Below are 19,747 nucleotides of genomic sequence, written 5' to 3' on the forward strand. Positions count from 1 at the left end.
GAGATAGAGCAGCCCCAGGGCCAACTCTGCCCAATGTCCCCTCCTGGTGGCCACCACAGCCTCTCCCATGGCCTCAGTGTTGGCTGCCGCCACCTGGCCATCGTGCGTGGCCATTTCCAAGGTCACCTCCTCCTTGTCCAGGGCCACCATCAGCAGCTGCTCCATGACCACCTTCTCTCAGAGCTCGGTGGCCTCCCTGGCCAGCCAGTCCCAGCTGTCCACGAGCTTGGCCACCAACTCCCACCATGCCTTGGCCGCAGCTCTCATATTGGCCTGGGTGGTCCCTGGGGGTGGCCCAGAGAGTGGCCAAGGCCTGTCTCAGGGTGGGGACACCGGAGTGGCCCAGGGAGGTGACACCGCCATGGTCCAGGATCGAACGGAGGCTGCGGGTGAATCTCCTCAGGTCCTCATGCAGGGAGCTTGGTGACTCATGTAGGCCCTTGTCCCTGTGTGGCCATGTCAGGGTGGCCACCACCTCGCCCAGGGTGGCCACCACGGCCACCAGCACTTGCAGCTGTGGAGGGGACACCTGAGGAGGGGACAGGGGATGTGTCAGGCACCTGGTGGCACTTACGGCCTCCAGTGGTGGTCCCTGTGCCCCAGAGGGGTCTCCTTTGTCCCTTTGTCGAGTCTTTTCCCCACTGCCACCAACCACCAGACCCCATGTCCCTCCCAGTGTTCCCTCTGTCCCCCTCTCCTCCACCCCCCTGTCGCACCTCTTGGACCTCCATGCTCACTGGGGAGATCTTGGGGACGCTCTGGGGACGCTCCCGAGATTGAAGGAGCCTTGGGATGTCCTCGATGGCTCTTTGGCACCACTTGGCCACATCACAGCCACTGGGGCTGGCGGTTCCACCATTGAAATAGAACTTGATGATGTCATTAAGTGTCCCCCGCAGGTGATCCTTGGCCAGGCGGGCGTTGGCCTCCCACAGGCACTCGGCCTTGGCCACCTTGGCCACCAAGTCCTCGGGGACATCGGGGAATGTCTGATTTGTCCCCTCCAGGGCAGCCTGTGTCCCTTAGCAGGTGCTGCAGCTCCCGGGGGAACGCGGTGGCTTTGTCACACGCAGCCACCAAGCTCTCCAGCAGCCACAGGGCCACCTCCACCCGCTGTCTCACCATGGTGGCCCTTCTTGCCTCGCTGGCAGCCACCCTGGCCTCTCTCTTCGCCTGAGCTCCATGTCCTCCCAGCCCAGGGCCTGACCCAGCTCCACCATCTTTTCCTGAGCTGTCCCATCACGGCCAGCCTTGGCCTGCAGCTTCCTGGCCCGGGCGGTGGCAGTGGCCAACGTGTTGGCCAACTCAGCGGCCACCTCCCTGCAGGCATTGTGGAGGTTGGTGGCCTTCCTGGCCATCTGGGCCCAGCTGTACACAAGCACAGCCATGGACTCCTGCCACTTCCTGGCTGCCATTCTCACATGGAACCAGGTGGTCCCTGGGGTGCTCCTGTAGGCAGCCAGGGCTTGGCTAAAGGACATAGGAGGCTCACCCTCAGAGGAGTTATTGCAGTGCCACCAGGTGTCATCAGTGGCACACAGGGTGCCGTGGAACTCCGTGGTGATGCCCACCAGTTCACTGTACAGGCACCTTGGGGACTCGAGCAGCATCAGCATCTCCTCATCCTCCCTGGGCACGGTGTCCAGCAGCTCACCCAGGGTGGCTACCACGGTGATCTGTGGCTGCAGCAGGGCTGGGGACAGCTGGGGAGGGGACAGGGGAGGTGTCAGGGACCTGGTGGCACTTGTGGCCTCCTGGAGTGGCCTTGTCCCTTCCTGTGGTCCCCTTTGTCCCCTCCCCGGAGGGCTCTGCTGTCCCCTCTCTCCCTTTGTCACCACCCTGACCCCTCTGCCTCCTCCGCCACTTCCTGTTGTCTGCCCCCTTCACCGCTCTGTCACCCTCCCCCCTTCCTCCTAAGTCCTCCTGTCCCATTTCTGACCCCCTGTCCCTCCTGCCACCCCCGTGTCCCCTCTGTCATCCCCGTGTCCCGTCTGTCCCCTCCCCACCACCACTCCAGGATTGTCACACCTTGAGGGGCTTCATGGCAGCTGGGGGCACTCCGGGGACACTCCGGGGATGCCTTGGGGACACCCAGGGGACGCCTTGGGGACACTCTGGGGACACTCAGGGGAGACTCTGAGGACCCTACAGGTGACAAACACACCCAGGTGACGGCTGGGGACACGCAGGAACGGGGTGCAGCTGGATAGAGGATGCAGGAAGATGTAATGTCATTGCCACCCCCGCCGTGGGGCCAGGGCAGGGTCCCCAGTGTCCCCTGATTTCCCCAATGGGACCCCAATATCCCCTCAGAGTCCCCAGCAAGGCTGAACTGTTCCCTAATGTCCTGTTGGGGAAACTGGGGACACACCAGGGTCCTGTTTGGGACACTGTGGGGACATCAGGGACACGGAATTCAGGATTCCCAGGATACATGGAATTCAGGATTCCCGGGGCACACGGAATTCAGGATTCCCAGGACACACAAATTTGAGGATTCCCAGGGCACACGAGCAGACGGTGATCGGTCCCTCAGGGCCAAGCTCCAGCCGTGCCAGTGAATTCTCTCTGCAGGGACAGCCTGGCCGCCCTCCTCCGATGCCAAAGAGCGACAGAGAGAGGCTGCCCCCAACCCCTGCCCCCCATTCTCCCGCTGTCTCTGTGCCCCCCTCCCAGAGAAACTCCCAAAAACCAGAGGAGTTCCCCCTCCCCGCCTTCTCAAGCACTCAGCCATCAGCGCCTCTCAGCAACTCCATGGGAAAAAATGCACAAGAAACAAGGAAAGAACAGAAAAACCCAACCCCCAACAAGGGCTGGTGGTGGCTGCGGTTTTTGGGGGTTCCAGTGACACCTGGGGCGGGGTCAGTGCTCAGCAGCCGGGGGGGCCCCCAAACCACAGCAGGGTGCGAGAAACAAAGCTCACTCTTTGAAAATTGTAAATGTTTAATAATGGCAATAAAAGGATTCTGACAGTTGGCCAAGGAACTTTCCGCTAACTTAACCCGTTGTTCTCCAGATCCTGTTCCACCGCTGGGCTACAAACACATTCCTGAGTTCAGACATCATTCAAACATCCCTGAGTGGTTTGGATGTTCCAGGAACTGTTGTTTGGTTTGAACCTCTGACTTGTCTGCAGGACATTCTGTAGAGTAGGGCAATATATTTGATTTCTTCTCCTGGTTCCATCCTGTTGTTTCACACCCCATGATCAATTCATAAATTCTTCTCAGGTTTGTGTCACTGTTATCATCACCTGGAGAGGCCGGGCCCAGGTGTGAGAAACAAGGGAATTGTTTTACACCTGAGTCAATTACACAAAAGCATTTCAACATTGCATAGTGCCTATGTGAATATTTATTATTTGTCTATGTAATATTTGTCTATTTTTAATATTTTAATGCCTATGATATATTGATTCATTATTTTTAGATGCAAAAATATACTGCAGAAGTGACTGCACAAGTTGGGATTTTAAGCTGAATTGTGAAATTGCAGCTCTTAACCTTTCTCAAATCTCCCAGTTGAAAGGTTCCCAAACTCTACTTGCAGCATTAGTCACTACAGGAAAAGCCTCTAGATCATTTGAGAGAAAAGTCCCTTCAACAACAGCTTCTGTAATAACTCCCTTCCACTTTCGTTTCTGAGCTACTTCTCTGTCAGGGTCAAATTCCAACTCTAATTAAACTTTTTTTACAGCATGAGAGGGAGGATTTCCTTTAACTGGCTCGAATGCTGGCTCAGACACAAACTGGGAGGGTGGTAACCGCTTTCCTGGTTGTCTGTCTGAACCCACTATCATTGGCAAGTCCATTTTCTCAAAAGATTAGTCTCTTTTGGGGACAACTGAATCATTTTGTTGAATTAGTAATTTTTTCAAACTGTCCACTAAAGATTTTAAATCCTCTTCGATAGAAGCATTATTTATAATAACATCTCCTTTTCACTTCCAGCATGTTTAGTTTCTAAATTACTGTTATCTATGATTTTTTCACTCTGAGTGCAACTGACCTTTGTCTGACAGCCCAACCCCCCAAAGAGGCAGCAGCCTCCTCTTTCTCGCTCTGAGCTGGAGGAGCAGTCGGGGCAATGCTCCATTCTGAGCTGAGGGGCTGTGGGCTGGGTGAGGGAATATCTAAGTGGTAGAAAACAGCTGCTGGACTGAAGTTACTGGAAATGCCTGAGGCTGTTCTGACGCAGAGGCAAGGGCTGCACAAGCCGCAGCAGCAGCTTTCCTCTCTGCCTTTGAGGCTTGCAACACCTCTATGATGATTTTCCACAAAGTAGAATATGTAGACGCCTCTTTTGCCTCACTCCCTTCAGATGCAATACAGTCCCACAACATCCACCCCACAGCTTCTCATGTCGAAATCTCAAAACCAACCTGTGCTCCTGCTACGAGATTATGGTCCCAAGCCCAGTGCAATAGTCCCTCCAAATTGGAAGCATCATACTTTTGTTCTCTCTCAGAGAGGATATGTTGGAGGAGTTTCTGAACACCTTCCCTTTCATGCTCAGACCCCATCTCCTCCCCAGCCGCTCACCTTGATCAGGGTGAGATTCAAGCCATCTACGATTGGAGCTCCAGTAACCTTTCCCTCTCCCCTGGGCAGTGAGGATACTTTACACCGGCTGCTCCGTTCCTCGAGGGCTGGCTCTGATCCTCTGCACATCAGCCAAATTGCCGACCTCGAGTCCCTTTAGTGCTGTGACATTGGGCCTGCCCACGTTCTCCACCCGAAATGCGGGGTGTGGAGGTTCAGGGACAACACACCATGACCAATACGATCCAGTGAAGCCGAATTTATTATCCCTAAAAAGACTATATTTATAATAAATCTCTACTGTCCATGCATCTCTAGCTAATACATGACTGGTTAGTCCTAACTGTTCACGCATCTAAATTAGAATGCTGATTGGATCGCCTAATTTTTCACACATCTTGCTGTTGCCGTCTGGCCCACCCATGGCTCACTCTTTTCTTACTTTCCCAAACTTGCTGACAAACCTGCTGAGTCCTGGTGACGCTTTTTCTTGTATCTCTTTCAAGGATATACCGACCCCATTTCTGAATATGTCCATTATTCATTGTTTGTGCACGTGTCCATTGTCCATCAGTACAAGCAGGCTGGATTGTGCATCGGCTGAATGTGGCCATTGTCCTGCAAGAACTCTTTTATCTGCAAAAATCCTCAAACTGTATCAATGAAAATTCCCAGAAAATTCCCCAGATTTCTGTCTAATCCCACCCTCCCGCTGTGCCCTCTCCCAGCCACCCTCAGTCACCTCCACCCCGTCTGTCACCTCCCCCCTTCCTGCCACACCCTCTCATCCCCTCTGTCACCCCTGTGTCCCCCACGTTTGGATTGTTGTATCTCGCAGAGCTCCATGGCCACTGGGGACATTTTGTGGGGACACTTTGGGAACACTCTGGGGACACTTTGGGGACACTCTGGGGACACGCTGAGGAAAAACATATCTGGGTGACAGTTGGGGACAAACGGGAACGTGGCAGGGGCAGATGGATGAAGCAGGAAGAGGTGACGTCACTGTCCCCCATGCCTCCCCCAACCTGTGGGGTCAGGGCAGGGTCCCCAATGGCCCCCAATGTCCCCAGTGGGACCCTGATGTCCCCTGAGTGTCCCCACATGGCCCTGGTGTTGCACCAATGTCCCCCACAATGCCCAAGTTTCCCCTTGATGTCCAGCTGGGGACACCAGGGACTCACTGGGGTCCTGTTAGGGACCCTGGGGACACCCCTATGCCCTTCACTTGGGGATACCCCTGTGCCCTTCCCGTGGGGACACCGGAGCCACCCTGATGTCTCCTGTCCAATTTTGGGTCCCCACGATGTCCCCAATGTCCACACAGTGTCCCAAACAGGACCCTGGTGTGCCCCTGGTATCCCCAGCAGGACATCAGGGGACACTTGTGCCTTGTTGGGGACCCTGAGGGGACATTGGGGTCCCGTTGTGGACATTGGGGCGGACACTGTGGACTCTGCCCTGGCCCCACGGGAAGTGGGGAGTGGTGATGTCACCTCTTCCTGTTTCCCCTGTGCGGCTGCGCCCCGTTCCTGCGTGTCCCCAACTGCCACTGGGGCGTGTTTGTCACCTGGAGTGTCCCCGGAGTGTCTCTGGAGTGTCCCCAGAGTGTCCCCAAGGCATCCCTGGAGTGTCCCTGGAGTGTCCCCAGCTGCCATGGAGCCCCTCGAGGTGCGACAATCCTGGAGTGGTGAGGGGGGGTGACAGAGGGGACACGGGGGTGACAGAGGGGACACGGGGGATGGTGATAAAAGGCAGTGGGGGACTGAGGGGAGACGAGGGTGGTGGGAGGGACAGGGGGTCGCAAAGGGACAGGAGGGCATAGGAGAAAGGGGGAGGGTGACAGAGAGGTGAAGGGGGGGAGAACAGGAGGTGAGAGGTGGTGGCAGAGGGGTCGGAGGCGTGACAAAGGGAGAGAGGGGACAGCAGAGCCCTCCAGGGAGGGGACAAAGGGGACCCCAGGAGGGCACAGGCACCACCACAGGAGGCCACAAATGCCACCATGTCCCTGACACCTCCCCTGTCCCCTCCCCAGCTGTCCCCGGCCCTGCTGCAGCCACAGGACAGTGCTGTGGCCATCCTGGGCGAGCTGCTGGCCACCCTGCCCAGGGAGAACGAGATGCTGCTCGGGTCTGCAGTGAGCCTGCACCGGGACCTGGAGGAATTCACCAGGGAACTCCGGGCCACCCTGTACCGCACTGATGGTGCCTGGCGGTACTGGAATGTCACCAACGATGATGAAAACCCTCTCAACTCCCTGAGCGAGGCCCTGGTCGCCTATGACAGCAACCCAGGGACCCCCCAGAAGCGTGTGATATGGGACATATTCGGATGGCACTTGTCACTGGGAGCGCTAAAGGACAGGTGGGCCAACCTGGCCAAGAAAGCAGCCAAGCTCCATGACACCTGCAGGGAGGTGGCCACTGAGGCCGCCAACATGGTGGCCGCCACCACCGCCCGGGTCAGGGAGCTGCAGGATGTGGCTGCCCGTGATGGGACAGCTCAGGAAAACATGGTGGAGCTGAGTCAGGCCCTGGGCAGGGAGGAGGGGGCCAAGGTGGTGGCCGGGCATGGAGCCCAGGTGAGGAGAGAGGCCATGGTGGCTGCTGGAGAGGCAACAAGGGCCACCATGGTGAGACAGCGGCTGGAGGTGGCTCTGGGGCTGCTGGAGCGCTTGGTGGCCGCGTGTGACGAAGCCACTGTGTTCCCCCGGGAGCTGGAGCACCTGCCCTACGATATGGATGCCACCCTGGAGGGGAGAAAGAAGGAGTCCTCCCATGTCCCTGAGGCCTTGGTGGCCAAGGCAGCCCTGGCCAAGCAGCTGTGGGAGGCCAGCGCCCGCCAAGCCGTGGCTCACTTGGTGAGGACATTTCAAGACAGCATCAAGTTCTTGTTCCCTGGTGCTCCCACCAGCGCCAGTGCCTGTGGGGTGGCCGAGCGGTGTCAAAGAGCCATCGAGGACATCCCAAGTCTTGTTCGACCCCTGGAGCATCCCCAAGGTGTCCCCAAGGTACCGCCAGTGATCCTGGAGCTCCAAGATGTGAGATGGGGGGGGGGAAGGGGGCACAGAGGGTGCGAAAGGGGACCGGAGAGAGTGGCAGGAAGTGGGGAGGTGACACAGTGGGGGAAGGGGGCAGTGGGGCATGAGATGTACACAGTGTGGAGCAGACACAGGGGCGGGGTGGGGGTGGCAGGGGGGGAAGGGGTCAGGGTATGAGAGGGGCAGGGGGTGTCAGAGGGAACAAGAGGCTGACACAGGGATTGAAGGGACAAAGGGGACCTCGCAGGGGCAGGAGGCTACCCCAGGAAGCAGTAAGTTCCACCATGTCCCTGACACCTCCCCTGTCCCCTCCCCAGCTGTCCCCGGCCCTGCTGCAGCCACAGGTCACCGTGGTGGCCATCCTGGGTGAGCTGCTGGCCACCCTGCCCAGGCTGGACGAGGAGATGCTGTTGCTCAGGTATTCAGTGAGACTGTACCGGCGCCTGGAGGACTTCACGAGGAACATCCGGGTCACCCTGTACTGCACTGAGGGCACCTGGTGGCGCTGCAATGTCACCTCCGATGATGATGGCCCTGTCACATCCCTGAGCCATGCCCTGGCCACCTACAAGAGCACCCCAGGGATCACCTGGGATGATGTGACAATGGCAGCCAGGAAGTGGCAGAGGTCGGCGCATGTGCTCATGGACAGGTGGGCCAAGCTGGCCAGGGCAGCCACTGATCTCTGCATCACCTGCAGCGATTTGGCCACCCAGGCGGCCGACAGGGCGGCCACAGCCACTGCCCGGGCCAGGGAGCTGCAGGACAAGGCTGCCCGTGATGGGACAGCTCAGGAAAACATGGTGGAGCTGGGTCAGGCGCTGGGCGGGGAGGAGGGGGCCGAGGTGGTGACTGAGAGTGAAGCCCAAATGAGGAGAGAGGCCAGGGTGACTGCCAGCGAGGCAACAAGGGCCACCATGGTGAGACAGCGGCTGGAGGCGGCCCTGGGGCTGCTGGAGCGCTTGGTGGCCGCGTGTGACGAAGCCACCGCGTTCCCCCGGGAGCTGCAGTGGCGGCTCAGGGACACCGAGAGCACCCTGGAGGGCACAAATGAGGCTTCCCCCGATATCCTCAAGGCCTTGGTGCTAAAGTTGGCCATGGCCGAGCGGCTGTGGGAGGCCAACAACCGCCTGGCCAAGGATCACCTGCTGGGGACACTTCAAGACATCATCGCCGTCTATTTCACCAGTGGTCCCACCAGACCCAGGGCCTGTGAGGTGGCTGAGCAGTGCCAAAGAGCCATTGAGGACATCCCAAGGCTCCTTCAACCCACAGAGCATCCCCAAGGTGTCCCCAAGGTGTTCCCAGTGTGCATGGAGCTCCAAGAGGTGTGACAGAGGGATGGGGGGAGAGGGGGACAGAGGGGACACTAGGGGGGAAGGAGGCAATAGGTGATGGGGCGGATATGGGGAATGGTGGGAGGGGACAGGGTGTCAAAAAGAGGGCAGGAGGGAGTAGATTGAAGGGGGGAGGTGACAGAGAGGAAGAGGGGAAAGGGGGGAAGGGGGCAGTGGAGGATGGAGGGAATACGGTGGGAAGGGGGCACGGGCACTGGCAAAAGGGACAGCAGTGGGAGCAGGGGGATGGCAGAGGGGCAGGGGGTGCGAGGGGCAATGAGGGAAGGGGCAGTGGGGGCCAGAGGGAAAAAGAGGCTGACAAAGTGACAGAGGGGACAAAGGGACCCCTCAGGGGCCAGGGGCCACCCCAGGAGGCCATAGGTGTCACCAGGTCCCTGACACCTCCCCTGTCCCCTCCCCAGCTGTCCCCAGCCCTGCTGCAGCCACAGGTCAGCGTGGTGGCCACCCTGGGTGAGCTGCTGGACACCCTGCCCAGGAGGGATGTGGAGATGCTGCCCGTGTCTGCAGTGAGCCTGTACTGGGACCTGGTAGACTTCACCAGGGACCTCCGGGTCACCCTGTACTGCACAGATGACAGCTGGTGGCGCTGCAATGTCACCTCCAATGATAAGAATCCCAACACCACCCTGAGCCAGGCCCTGGAAGCCTGGGGGAGCAGCCCAGGGATCACCTGGAATGATGTGACAATGGCCACCAGTGAGTGGCAGGGGTTGGTGTCTGTGCTTGTGGACAGGTGGACCCAGCTGGCCAGGGCAGCCACCAAGCTCCACAACACCTGCAGAGACGTGGCCACTGAGGCGGCCGACAGGGTGGGCACCGCCAGGAAGCGGCTGGATGATGCTGCCATTTTTGTACGAGAGGAAAACATGTTGCAGCTGGGTCAGGCCCTGGGCAAGGAGGAGGGGGCCGAGGAGGAGGACACCTTTGAAGCCCAGAAGAGGACAGAGGCCAGGGTGGCTGCCAGCGAGACAAGAAGGGCCGCCATGGTGAGAGAGCGGGTGGAGGCGTCCCTGGGGCTGCTGGAGCGCTTGGTGGCCACGTGTGACAAAGCCACCGCGTTCCCCCGGGAACTGCACCGCAGAGTTGGGGACATCAAGTCTGCCCTGAAGGGGACAAATGAGGCATCCCCCAATGTCCCCGAGGACTTGGTGGCCAAGGTGGCCGAGGCCGAGCGGCTGTGGGAGGCCAACGCCCGCCTGGCCAAGGATCACCTGCTGGGGGCAGTTCCAGACATCATCGAGTTCTTGTTCAATGGTGGTCCCAACAGCCCCTGTGAGGTGGCCGAGCGGTGCCAAAGAGCCATCGAGGAGATCCCAAGGCTTGTTCAACCCCCGGAGCATCCCCAGAGCGTCCCCAGGGTTTCCCCGGTGAGCATGGAGGCCCAAGAGGTGCGACTGGGGGAGGGGGGACAGGATCTGGGGGAGGAGAGGGGGACTGAGGGGACACTGAGGGGGAAGGGGCAATTATTGAGGATGGAGGGATACATGGGGATGGTGGGAGGGGACAGGAGGGAGTAGCAGGAAGGGGGGAGGTGACAGATGAGTGGAGGGAAAAGGCGGTAAGGGGGCAGAGGGGGATGGGACGTACACGGTGGGGAGGTGACATGGAAGGTTGGTGGGTGTGGCAGAGGAGGCAGCATGGGATTGCAGTGGGTGGGAGGGGCTACGAGGGGAGGGGCAAGGGGTGGCAGAGGGAATAAGGGGCTGACAAAGGGATGGAGGGGACAAAAATGACCCCTCGGTGGGGGCGGCCACCCCAGCAGGACCTAAGCGCCACCAGGTCTGTGACACCTCCTCTGTCCCCTCCCCAGCTGTCCCCGGCCCTGCTGCAGCCACAGGTCACCGTGGTGGCCACCCTGGGTGAGCTGCTGGCCACCCTGCCCCGGCGGGATGAGGAGATGATGCTGCTGCTGATGTCACCAGGGTGCCTGCACAAGGACCTGGGCGAATTCACCTATGAGCTCTGGGAAACCATGGGGTACACTGAGTGTGTCTGGTGCCACTGCAAGCACCCTGACAGAATTGGTGACCCTGTCACCTCCCTGAGCCGGGCCCTGGCCGCCTACGAGAGCACCCCATGGACCACCTGGTTTAATGTGAGGATGGCAGCCCCCGACTGGCACAGGTCGGTGTCTCTGCCTGTGGACAGCTGGACCAAGCTGGCCAGCAAGGCCAAGGAGATCTGCAATGCCTGCAAGAAGGTGGCCATTGAGGCAGCCTCTGAGGAAGCCGCCGCCAGCGCCCGAGCCAGGAAGCTGCAGGCCAAGGCTGACCATTATGGGACAGCTCAGGAAAACAGGGGGGAGCTGGGTCAGGCCCTGGGCAGGGAGGAGGGGGCCGAGGTGGTGGCCGGGGGTGAAGCCCAGGTGAGGAGATTGGCCAGGGTGGCTGAAACCCAGGCAACCAGGGCCGCCAGGAAGAGAGAACGGCTGGAGGCGTCCCTGGGGCTGCTGGAGCGTTTGGTGGCCGCGTGTGATGAAGCCACCAAGTTCCACCAGGAGCTGCAGCAAAGGGCTGGGGACATCAAGGCTGCCCTGAAGGGGACAAATGAGGCATCCCCCGAGGTGCCCAAGGACTTGGTGGCCAAGGTGGCCGAGGTCGAGTGGCTGTGGGAGGCCAACACACACCTGGCCATGGGTCACCTGGACGGGGTAGTTCGAGACATCTGGAAGTTCTATTTTGAAGGTGGTCGCGATAGCCCCACTGGGGTGGCCGAGAGGTGCCAAAGAGCCATCGAGGACATCCCAAGGCTCCTTCGACCCCAACCACGTGCCCAAGGTGTCCCCAAGGTGTCCCCAGTGAGCAGGGAGCTCCAAGAGGTGTGACAGAGTGGGGAAGGGGGTTGGGGGAGGGGGGGGGAAGAGGGGGATGGGAGGGACACAGAGGGTGGAGGGTGGTGGCAGAGGGGACAAGAGGCTGACAGAGGGATGAAGGGAATAAAGGAGACCTCTTGGGGGCTGGGGGCCAACCCATGAGGCCGCAAGTGCCACCAGGTCCCTGACACCTCCCCTGTTCCCTCCACAGCTGTCTCTGGTCCTGCTGCAGCCACAGGTCACTGTGGTGGCCACCCTGGGTGAGCTCCTGGACACCCTGCCCAGGGTGGACGAGGAGATGCTGGTGTTCATGTCCCCAGGGTGCCTGTACTGGGTTCTGGAGGAATTCACCAATGAGCTCTGGGCCACCATGAACGGAACTGATGACACCTGCAGGCATCAAAATGTCACCTCCAATGATGATGACACTGTCACCTCCCTGAGCCAGGTCCTGGCCGCCTACAAGAGCACCCCATGGACAACCCGGAAGCCTGTGACAGTGGCAGCCAGCAAGTGGCAGGGGTCTGTGGCCGCGCTTGTGAAAAGCTGGGCCCAGGTTGCCAGGAAGGCCACCAAGCTCCATGACACCTGCAAGAAGGTGGCCACTGAAGTGGCCAAAAGAGCAGCCACCACCACTGACTGGGCCAGGGAGCTGCAGGACGAGGCTGCCCGTGATGGGACAGCTCAGGAAAACGTGATGGAGCTGGATCAGGCCCTGGGCAGGGAGGGCAAAGTGAGGAGAAAGGCCATGGAGGCTGCCAGCGAGGCAACAAGGGCCACCATGGTGAAACAGCTGATGGAGGCGGCCCTGGGGCCTCTGGAGCGCTTGGTGGCCGCGTGTGACAAAGCCACCGCGTTCCCCCGCGAGCTGCAGCGTAGGGTTGGGGACATCGAGGCCACCCTGAATGGGACAAATGAGGTGTCCTCTAAAGTCCCTGAGGATTTGGTGGCCCAGGTGGCCATGGCTGAGCGGCTGTGGGAGGCCAATGCCCGCCTGGCCAAATATCACCTCCTGGGGACACTTCAAGACATCATCGACTTCTATTTCACTGGTGGTCCCACTGGGCCCAGTGACTGTGCAGTGGCCGAGCGGTGCCAAAAAGCCACCAAGGACATCCCAAGGCTCCTTCGACCCCCAGAGAGTATCCAAAACATTCCCAAGGTGTCCCCAATGAGCATGGAGCACCAAGAGGTGTGATGGGGGTGGGGGAGAGAGAGACGGAGGGGACACTGGGGTGGAAGGGGTGGCAGTGGGGGAATGGGGGGGACACAGGAAGAATGGCGGGAGGGGACAGGGGGTCACAAAGGGGACAGGAGGGAGTGGCAGGAAGGGGGGAGGTGACAGAGGGGTGGAGGGGAAAGGGAGGGATGAGGGGACAAGTGGGCAGTAAGGGCACATGGGGGCTGGGGGGAGTGGCAGAGTGGACAGCAGTGGGAGCACTGGGTGGAACGGGCTATGAGGGGATGGACAGGGGGTGACAGAGGGAACGAGAGGCTGAGAAAGGGACAGAGAGGACAAAAGGGACACCTCAGTGGATGGGGAACACCCCAGGAGGCCGTAAGTGCCACCAGGTCCCTGACACCTCCCCTGTCCCCCCCCAGCAGTCCCCGGCCCTGCTGCAGGCACAGGTCACCGTGGTGGCCATCCTGGGTGAGCTGCTGGCCACCCTGCCCAGGCGGGACGAGGAGATGCTGCCCGTGTCCACAGTGAGACTGTACTGGGACCTGGTGGACTTCACTGAGAACCTCCGCATCACCCTGTACTGCACAGATGACACCTGGTGGCACCGCAATGTCACCTACAATGATGATGACCCTCCTACCTACAATGATGGTGACCCTCTCACCTCCCTCAGCTGTGCCCTGACTGCCTGGGAGAGCACCGACTGGACCACCTGGGACCGTGTGACAACGGTGGCCAGCAAGTGGCAGGGGTCGGTGTCCGTACTTGTGGGCAGGTGGGCCCAGCTGGCCAGCAGGGCCACCAAGCTCCACAACACCTGCAAGGAGGTGGCCACTGAGGCGGCCAACAGGGTGACCACTGCCACCACCCGGGCCAGGGAGCTGCAGGACGAGGCTGCCCATGATGGGACAGCTCAGGAAAACATGGCGGAGCTGGGTCAGGCCCTGGGCAGGGAGGAGGGGGCCGAGGTGGTGGCCGGGCATGGAGCCCAGAAGAGGAGAGAGGCCAGGGTGGCTGCCAGTGAGGCAAGAAGGGCCACCATGGTGAGACAGCGGCTGGAGGTGGCCCTGTGTCTGCTGAAGCGCTTGGTGGACACATGTGACAAAGCCACTGCGTTCCCCCGGGAGCTGCAGCGCCTGCTCGGGGACATCGAGGCTGCCATGAAAACGATAAATTGGGCATCCCCTGGTCTCCCTGAGGGCTTGGTGGCCAAGGTGGTCGAGGCTGAGCGGCTGTGGGAGGCCAACGCCCGCCTGGCCAAGGGTCACCTGGTGGGGGCAGTCCCAGATGCCATCAAGTTCTTGTTCACTGGTGGTCCCACCAGCCCCCGTGCCTGTGGGGTGGCCGAGCGGTGCAAAAGAGCCACCAAGGATATCCCAAGGCTCCTTCAAACCCCAGAGTGTCCTCAGAGCATCCCAAAGGTGTCCCCAGTGAGCACGGAGCTCCAAGAGGTGCGATGGGGAGGTGGGGGAGAGAGTGGGACAGAAGTGACACTGCAGGAGGGAGGGGGCAATGCGGGGACAGGGAGGCTGGTGGGGGGTGGCAGCCGGGACAAGAGGCTGACAAAGGGATGGAGGGACAAAGGGCACCCCTTGGGGGCAGGGCGCCTATCCAGGAGGCCACTACTGCCACCAGGTCCCTGACACCTCCCCTGTCTCCTCCCCAGGTGTCCGCTCCGCAGCTGCAGGTGATGGTGGACGTGGTGGCCATCCTGGGTGTGGTGGCGGCCACCATGACCGGGCCACACAGGGCCACCTGCCTACACAATTCCGAAAACTCCCTGCATGAAGACGTGAAGAACTTCATCCGGAGCCTCCGTTCGATCCTGAACCACGGTGGTGTCACCTCCCTGGGCTGGGCCCTGGCCACCCTCAGGGCAACCCCTGGGACCACTTGGGCCGATATGAGATTTGCGGCCAAGGCACGGTGGGAGTTGGTGGCCAAGCTTGTGGACAGCTGGGACCAGCTGGCCAGAGAGGCCACCAAGCTCCGAGATGTCTGCGGGAAGGTGGTCAAGGCCCGGCAGCTGATGGTGGCCCTGATCAGGGAGGACGTGACCTGGGAAATGGCCCCGCATGATTCCCAGGTGGCCGCAGCCACCAATGAGGCCATGGGAGAAGATGGGGTGGCCACCATGTGGCCAATGGCGGCCACCAGGTGGGGACATTGGGCAGTGGTGGCCCTGGAGCCACTGCAGCGCTTGGTGGCAGCGTGTGACAGAGTCACCTTGTTCTACTGGAACATGGAGTGGCAGCTCAGGGACATCGAGGCCATCCTGAAGGGGACAAACGAGGCCTCCCCTGATGTCCCCAAGTCCAAGCTGGATGAAGTGGCCGAATTTGAGCGACTGTGGCGCGCCAGCACCCGCCTGGCCAAGGATCACCTGCTGGGGACACTTGAGCTCATTGACAACATCCTCCTGAGTCCCTCTGCTCGCCAAGGTGTCTCCAGTGGCCCTGGAAGCCGTGCAGTGGCCGAGCGGTGCCAAAGAGCCATCAAGGACATCCCAAGGCTGCTTCGGGACAGTGATGTCACTGCTGTGACTTCATCAGGGGAGTGATGTCACTGGGGAGACTTGTGGACACTTGGGTGCCATCAGCTCCTCGTGTCACCAAGAGCTCCTCCAGTGCCACCAGCTCTCAAGTGCCACCAGCTCTTCATGTCACCAAGACCCCTCAAGTGCTGCCAGCTCCTCAAGTGCCAGCGGCTCCTCGTGTCACCAAGAGCCCCTCAAGTGCCACCTGTTCCTCGAGTGCCAGCAGCTCCTCGTGTCAGCAAGAGCCCCTCAAGTGCCACCTGCCTGGGGCAGAACTGGTGCCACTGTGCTGGGGGTGGTGCCATGTCCCTGGTGCTACCTCTGCAGTGTCCCCATGTCCCTGCAGAGGGAACACGAGGGGTGGCAGAGGGGACAGGGTGGTGGCAGGAGGGGACAGGGCATGGCAAAGCGACAGAGGGGACAGCAGAGCCCTCCAAGGCAAGCGCCACCAGGTCCCTGACACCTCTCCTGTCCCCTCCCCAGGTGTCCCCTCTGCAGCTGCAGGCTCTGGTGGCCGTGGTGGCCACCCTGGGTGAGGTGGTGGCCACCCAGTCAGGGCCACACAGGGGCAAGTTCTGACACAAGTCCCCAAACTCCCTGCATGAGGACCTGGGGAGCTTCACCCAGAGCCTCCGTAGCACCCTGAACCACAGCAGTGTCACCTCCCTGGGCCATCGTGGTGTCCCCTCCCTGGGCCGGACCCTGACCACCCTCACGGCCACCCCTGGGGCCACCTGGGCCGATGTGAGAGCCGCGGGCAGCGCCTGGCCGGAGTTGGTGGCTGCATGTGAGGAGAGATGGAAACAGCTGGTGGAGGAGATCACCAAGCTCCGTGATGCCTGCGAGGACGCAGCCCTTGCCTGGGCCAGGGACCAGCAGGACACGGCCACCCACAGGGGTCGTAAATGACAATTTAATAATTGGCTTCTGCAATTCTGCCTTGGTTTCTGCAATTCTGCATTGGCTTTTGCTAAAAAATACTTTAACAAGTGTTTTGCTGCGGTATACTTGATTATTGATTATTAATAATTCCTTGTAGCTGCTTGCTGGTACAATATAATCGATGAGTTTATCTGTGTAGCCAATTTAGTGCTGGAGTAATAAATAGATATTATAAGCCTTAAAATATTAAAAATAGACAAATATTAAATAGACAAACAATAAATATTAAAATAGGGACTATGCAATGTTAAAATGCTTTTGTGTAACTGACTCAGATGTAAAACAATTCCCTTGTTTCTCACACCTGGGCCCGACCTCTCCAGGGGATAACAGTGACCCAAACCTGAGAAGACTTCATGAATTGATCCTGAAACAAGACGATGGAACCAAGAGAAGAAATCAAATATATTGACCCAATCTACAGAATGTCCTGCAGACAAGTCAGAGATTCAAACCAAACAACAGTTCCTGGAACATCCAAACCTCCCGGGAATGCTTGAATAATGTCTGAACTCAGGAATGTGTTTGTAGCCCAGCAGTGGAACCCGATCTGGAGAACAACGGGTTAAGTTACGGATGAGTTTTTTGGCCAACTGCCAAAATTCCTTTATATCCCTTATTAAACTTTTACAATTTTCAAGGAGTGAACTTTGTTTCTCATACCCGGCTGTGGTTTGGGGGCCCCCTCCCGCTGCTGAGCACTGACCCCGCCCCGGGTGTCGCTGGAACCCCCAAAAACCGCAGCCACCACCAGCCCTTGTTGGGGGTTGGGTTTTTCTGTTCTTTCCTTGTTTCTTGTGCATTTTTTCCCATGGAGTTGCTGAGAGGCGCTGATGGCTGAGTGCTTGAGAAGGCGGGGAGGGGGAACTCCTCTGGTTTTTGGGAGTTTCTCTGGGAGGGGGGCACAGAGACAGCGGGAGAATGGGGGGCAGGGGTTGGGGGCAGCCTCTCTCTGTCGCTCTTTGGCATCGGAGGAGGGCGGCCAGGCTGTCCCTGCAGAGAGAATTCACTGGCACGGCTGGAGCTCAGCCCTGAGGGACCGATCACCGTCTGCTCAGGTGCCCCGGGAATCCTCAAATTCGTGTGCCCCGGGAATCCTGAATTCTGTCTGCGCCAGGAATCCCGAATTTCGTGTGCTAACAGTACATGCTAAACTATCTATCAACTATATACAACCCTTTCTAACCTACTTTTTCACAATTTCCCCCTCTAACTATTTGATCGGGCTTCCAGCCTGCATCAACATTTTAAAATTCAACTTCTACTTTTCTCAGTTTCCCGTACTGTTCAGGAACATCTCTGGCATTCTGGTCACTCTGCTCTTTCATTAACATGACTTTTTCACCATTTTTCCCTTCCACATTCCCTTGCAGCATGATGCTGCTGTGGACAATGCTGGTCACTATCCGGACTAGACATGGAATTGCGCCAAATTTCACAGGAGCACAAACACAGACACAAGCACGAGCTCTGTGTCTCTGTCCCGGGGCAGGGGAAGAGCTGCCCGCTGCTTCTCAGCGTTCTTCTCCCCTTCTCTCTTGCCAAAGCCTTCACTTCCCTTCTCTGTCCCAAGCTCTCACCTCCCTCACGCGGCCGCACGGCTTCCCCTGCCCCGCTCAGCCCGCAGCTGAGCAGGAGAGCTCTGACTTCTCTCACAGAGCAGAACTGAAAGAGCTTCCCCTGAGAGTTCTCTGCTTTTAACCCCCTGTGCTCTCAGAAGCGTGTCCACAGCCTCAGTAGCCACACCAATTGCCAATATTCCAGTCTCAATACTTATTAGTTTAACCACCAAACTCTCAAAATCTCACTTCCTTTTCAAACCAAAACAATCCCAGAAATTAGAATCTTGATTTGTTATATGTTTCCAAATATTTGTATAAGGTTACTCTTGCTGAAAATTTGTCAATATAATCTCCTGAGCATTCAAACATTTTTTATTTTTCACTGTATACACATCAACTTTCAGTTGTTTCTATTAACCAATATGAATGGGGGGTTTCTGGGATCCACCTGGTGTGTGTGTGTCATTTGCTGCCAGATGTCTTTTACATGGTGTTTCTCCCACTTCTATAGGATACATTTTCCATTTTCTTGATCAACACTCTTGCCTGATTATTGTTGATTTTGTCCTTCACTCTCCTTTCCTTGTTTTGGGTACTACCATATTTTTTCTTTCTGTCATCCATTTAAAAATGTCTTCGAGACCTAAACTAATACTGTCAGTTTGTCCCATGGCCAAATTTTACTTAAGTGTGTCCCCCCACTCACCCAACATTTGGTCTAATTGAATTATTTTGTAATGTTTTTCACCATATCAATAAAAAGATTCTTTCCATATATTTGTCCCTCTCTATCCCTTTGTATTTTCAGTTGCACTTCCTTCTCTTTGAATGCATCCTCTAAGTTGGTTTCACTTTCTTTTTCCAAACACGCCCATCTTTCTTTCATAGGGCTCTCCTGACATCTTCTGGCTTGGGTTTGCAATATTTTAAGCCATCTGTGAGAAATGCAGATTTTATGATTGGCTTTTTGCAAATATCAAAATGCATGTGATATCTGTTATGTTAGAAAGTGATGCTGTATTAATTTTTTAAGTAGTGTGTTAAATATAGTTTTAGGTTAACTTAATATTTAAATAGAAACTATGTATATAGGATATTTTTTAAAGAAAGGAATGAGGTACTCACACCAGATAGCAGCCACAGGACACCTAAATCTTTCAGAAAAAAATAATTTATTGCTCCATTATCAGAACAAACAAACTTCTTCCTGCCTCGCTCAGCCCTGAAGTCGGGATTCAGAGGAAGAAGTTGACACTGACCAGACAGAATCCTTTGTTTGAATGGAATTTATTCATCATGTATGAGGTGAATGAATACACAACAGGCTATTGCTTTTAAGGGTTACTCCTCTGTCAACATGTGCCCTTTTTGGGCTTATTTTCCCCAGAAAAAGGTACCCAGACTGTCTATAACTCTTTGTATTTATTTTCTTGTATTGTGCTAATACCAGTTGTCCAAATTTAATTACTCCAATTATATTAATATTTTTATAACCATTTTATTACTATTAAACTTTTAAAATTCTAAAAACAAGTGATTGGTGTTTTTCACAATAATTATGAGAGTATGATCAGTGGCCCCATGTTGGGTCATGTCTCTGCCATGGTCAAGGAACTCAAAGAGGAGATGAGGAGGATGAGGGAGGAGGTGAGGAAGATCAATGCAGCACCCGTGCGAGTCACAGGCCCCACAGTCAGAGCCCAACGTCCCCCAGCTCGACAGAGAGGGTGCACCCCACGGGCTGACCTGTGGTTCTGTCTGTGTGACCATGGG

At 57.5% G+C, this 19,747-nt stretch overlaps 1 protein-coding gene across 1 annotated transcript; it reads left to right on the top strand.

The window, feature by feature from the left end:
• The first annotated feature begins 9,221 nt into the window (after window positions 1–9,221).
• LOC141725936 (uncharacterized) lies at window positions 9,222–17,031 on the top strand. The gene is made up of 5 exons (XM_074530077.1): window positions 9,222–10,306; window positions 10,750–11,757; window positions 11,963–12,943; window positions 13,354–14,385; window positions 14,601–17,031. Exons 1-5 carry the CDS (start codon window positions 9,428–9,430, stop codon window positions 15,492–15,494), a joined length of 4,794 nt encoding a protein of 1,597 aa, XP_074386178.1. The 5' UTR covers window positions 9,222–9,427; the 3' UTR covers window positions 15,495–17,031.
• The last annotated feature ends 2,716 nt before the right edge of the window (window positions 17,032–19,747 follow it).

Source organism: Zonotrichia albicollis, chromosome 31, assembly GCF_047830755.1.
Source record: "Zonotrichia albicollis isolate bZonAlb1 chromosome 31, bZonAlb1.hap1, whole genome shotgun sequence".
In the NCBI taxonomy this organism is placed as follows: Eukaryota; Metazoa; Chordata; class Aves; order Passeriformes; family Passerellidae; genus Zonotrichia; species Zonotrichia albicollis.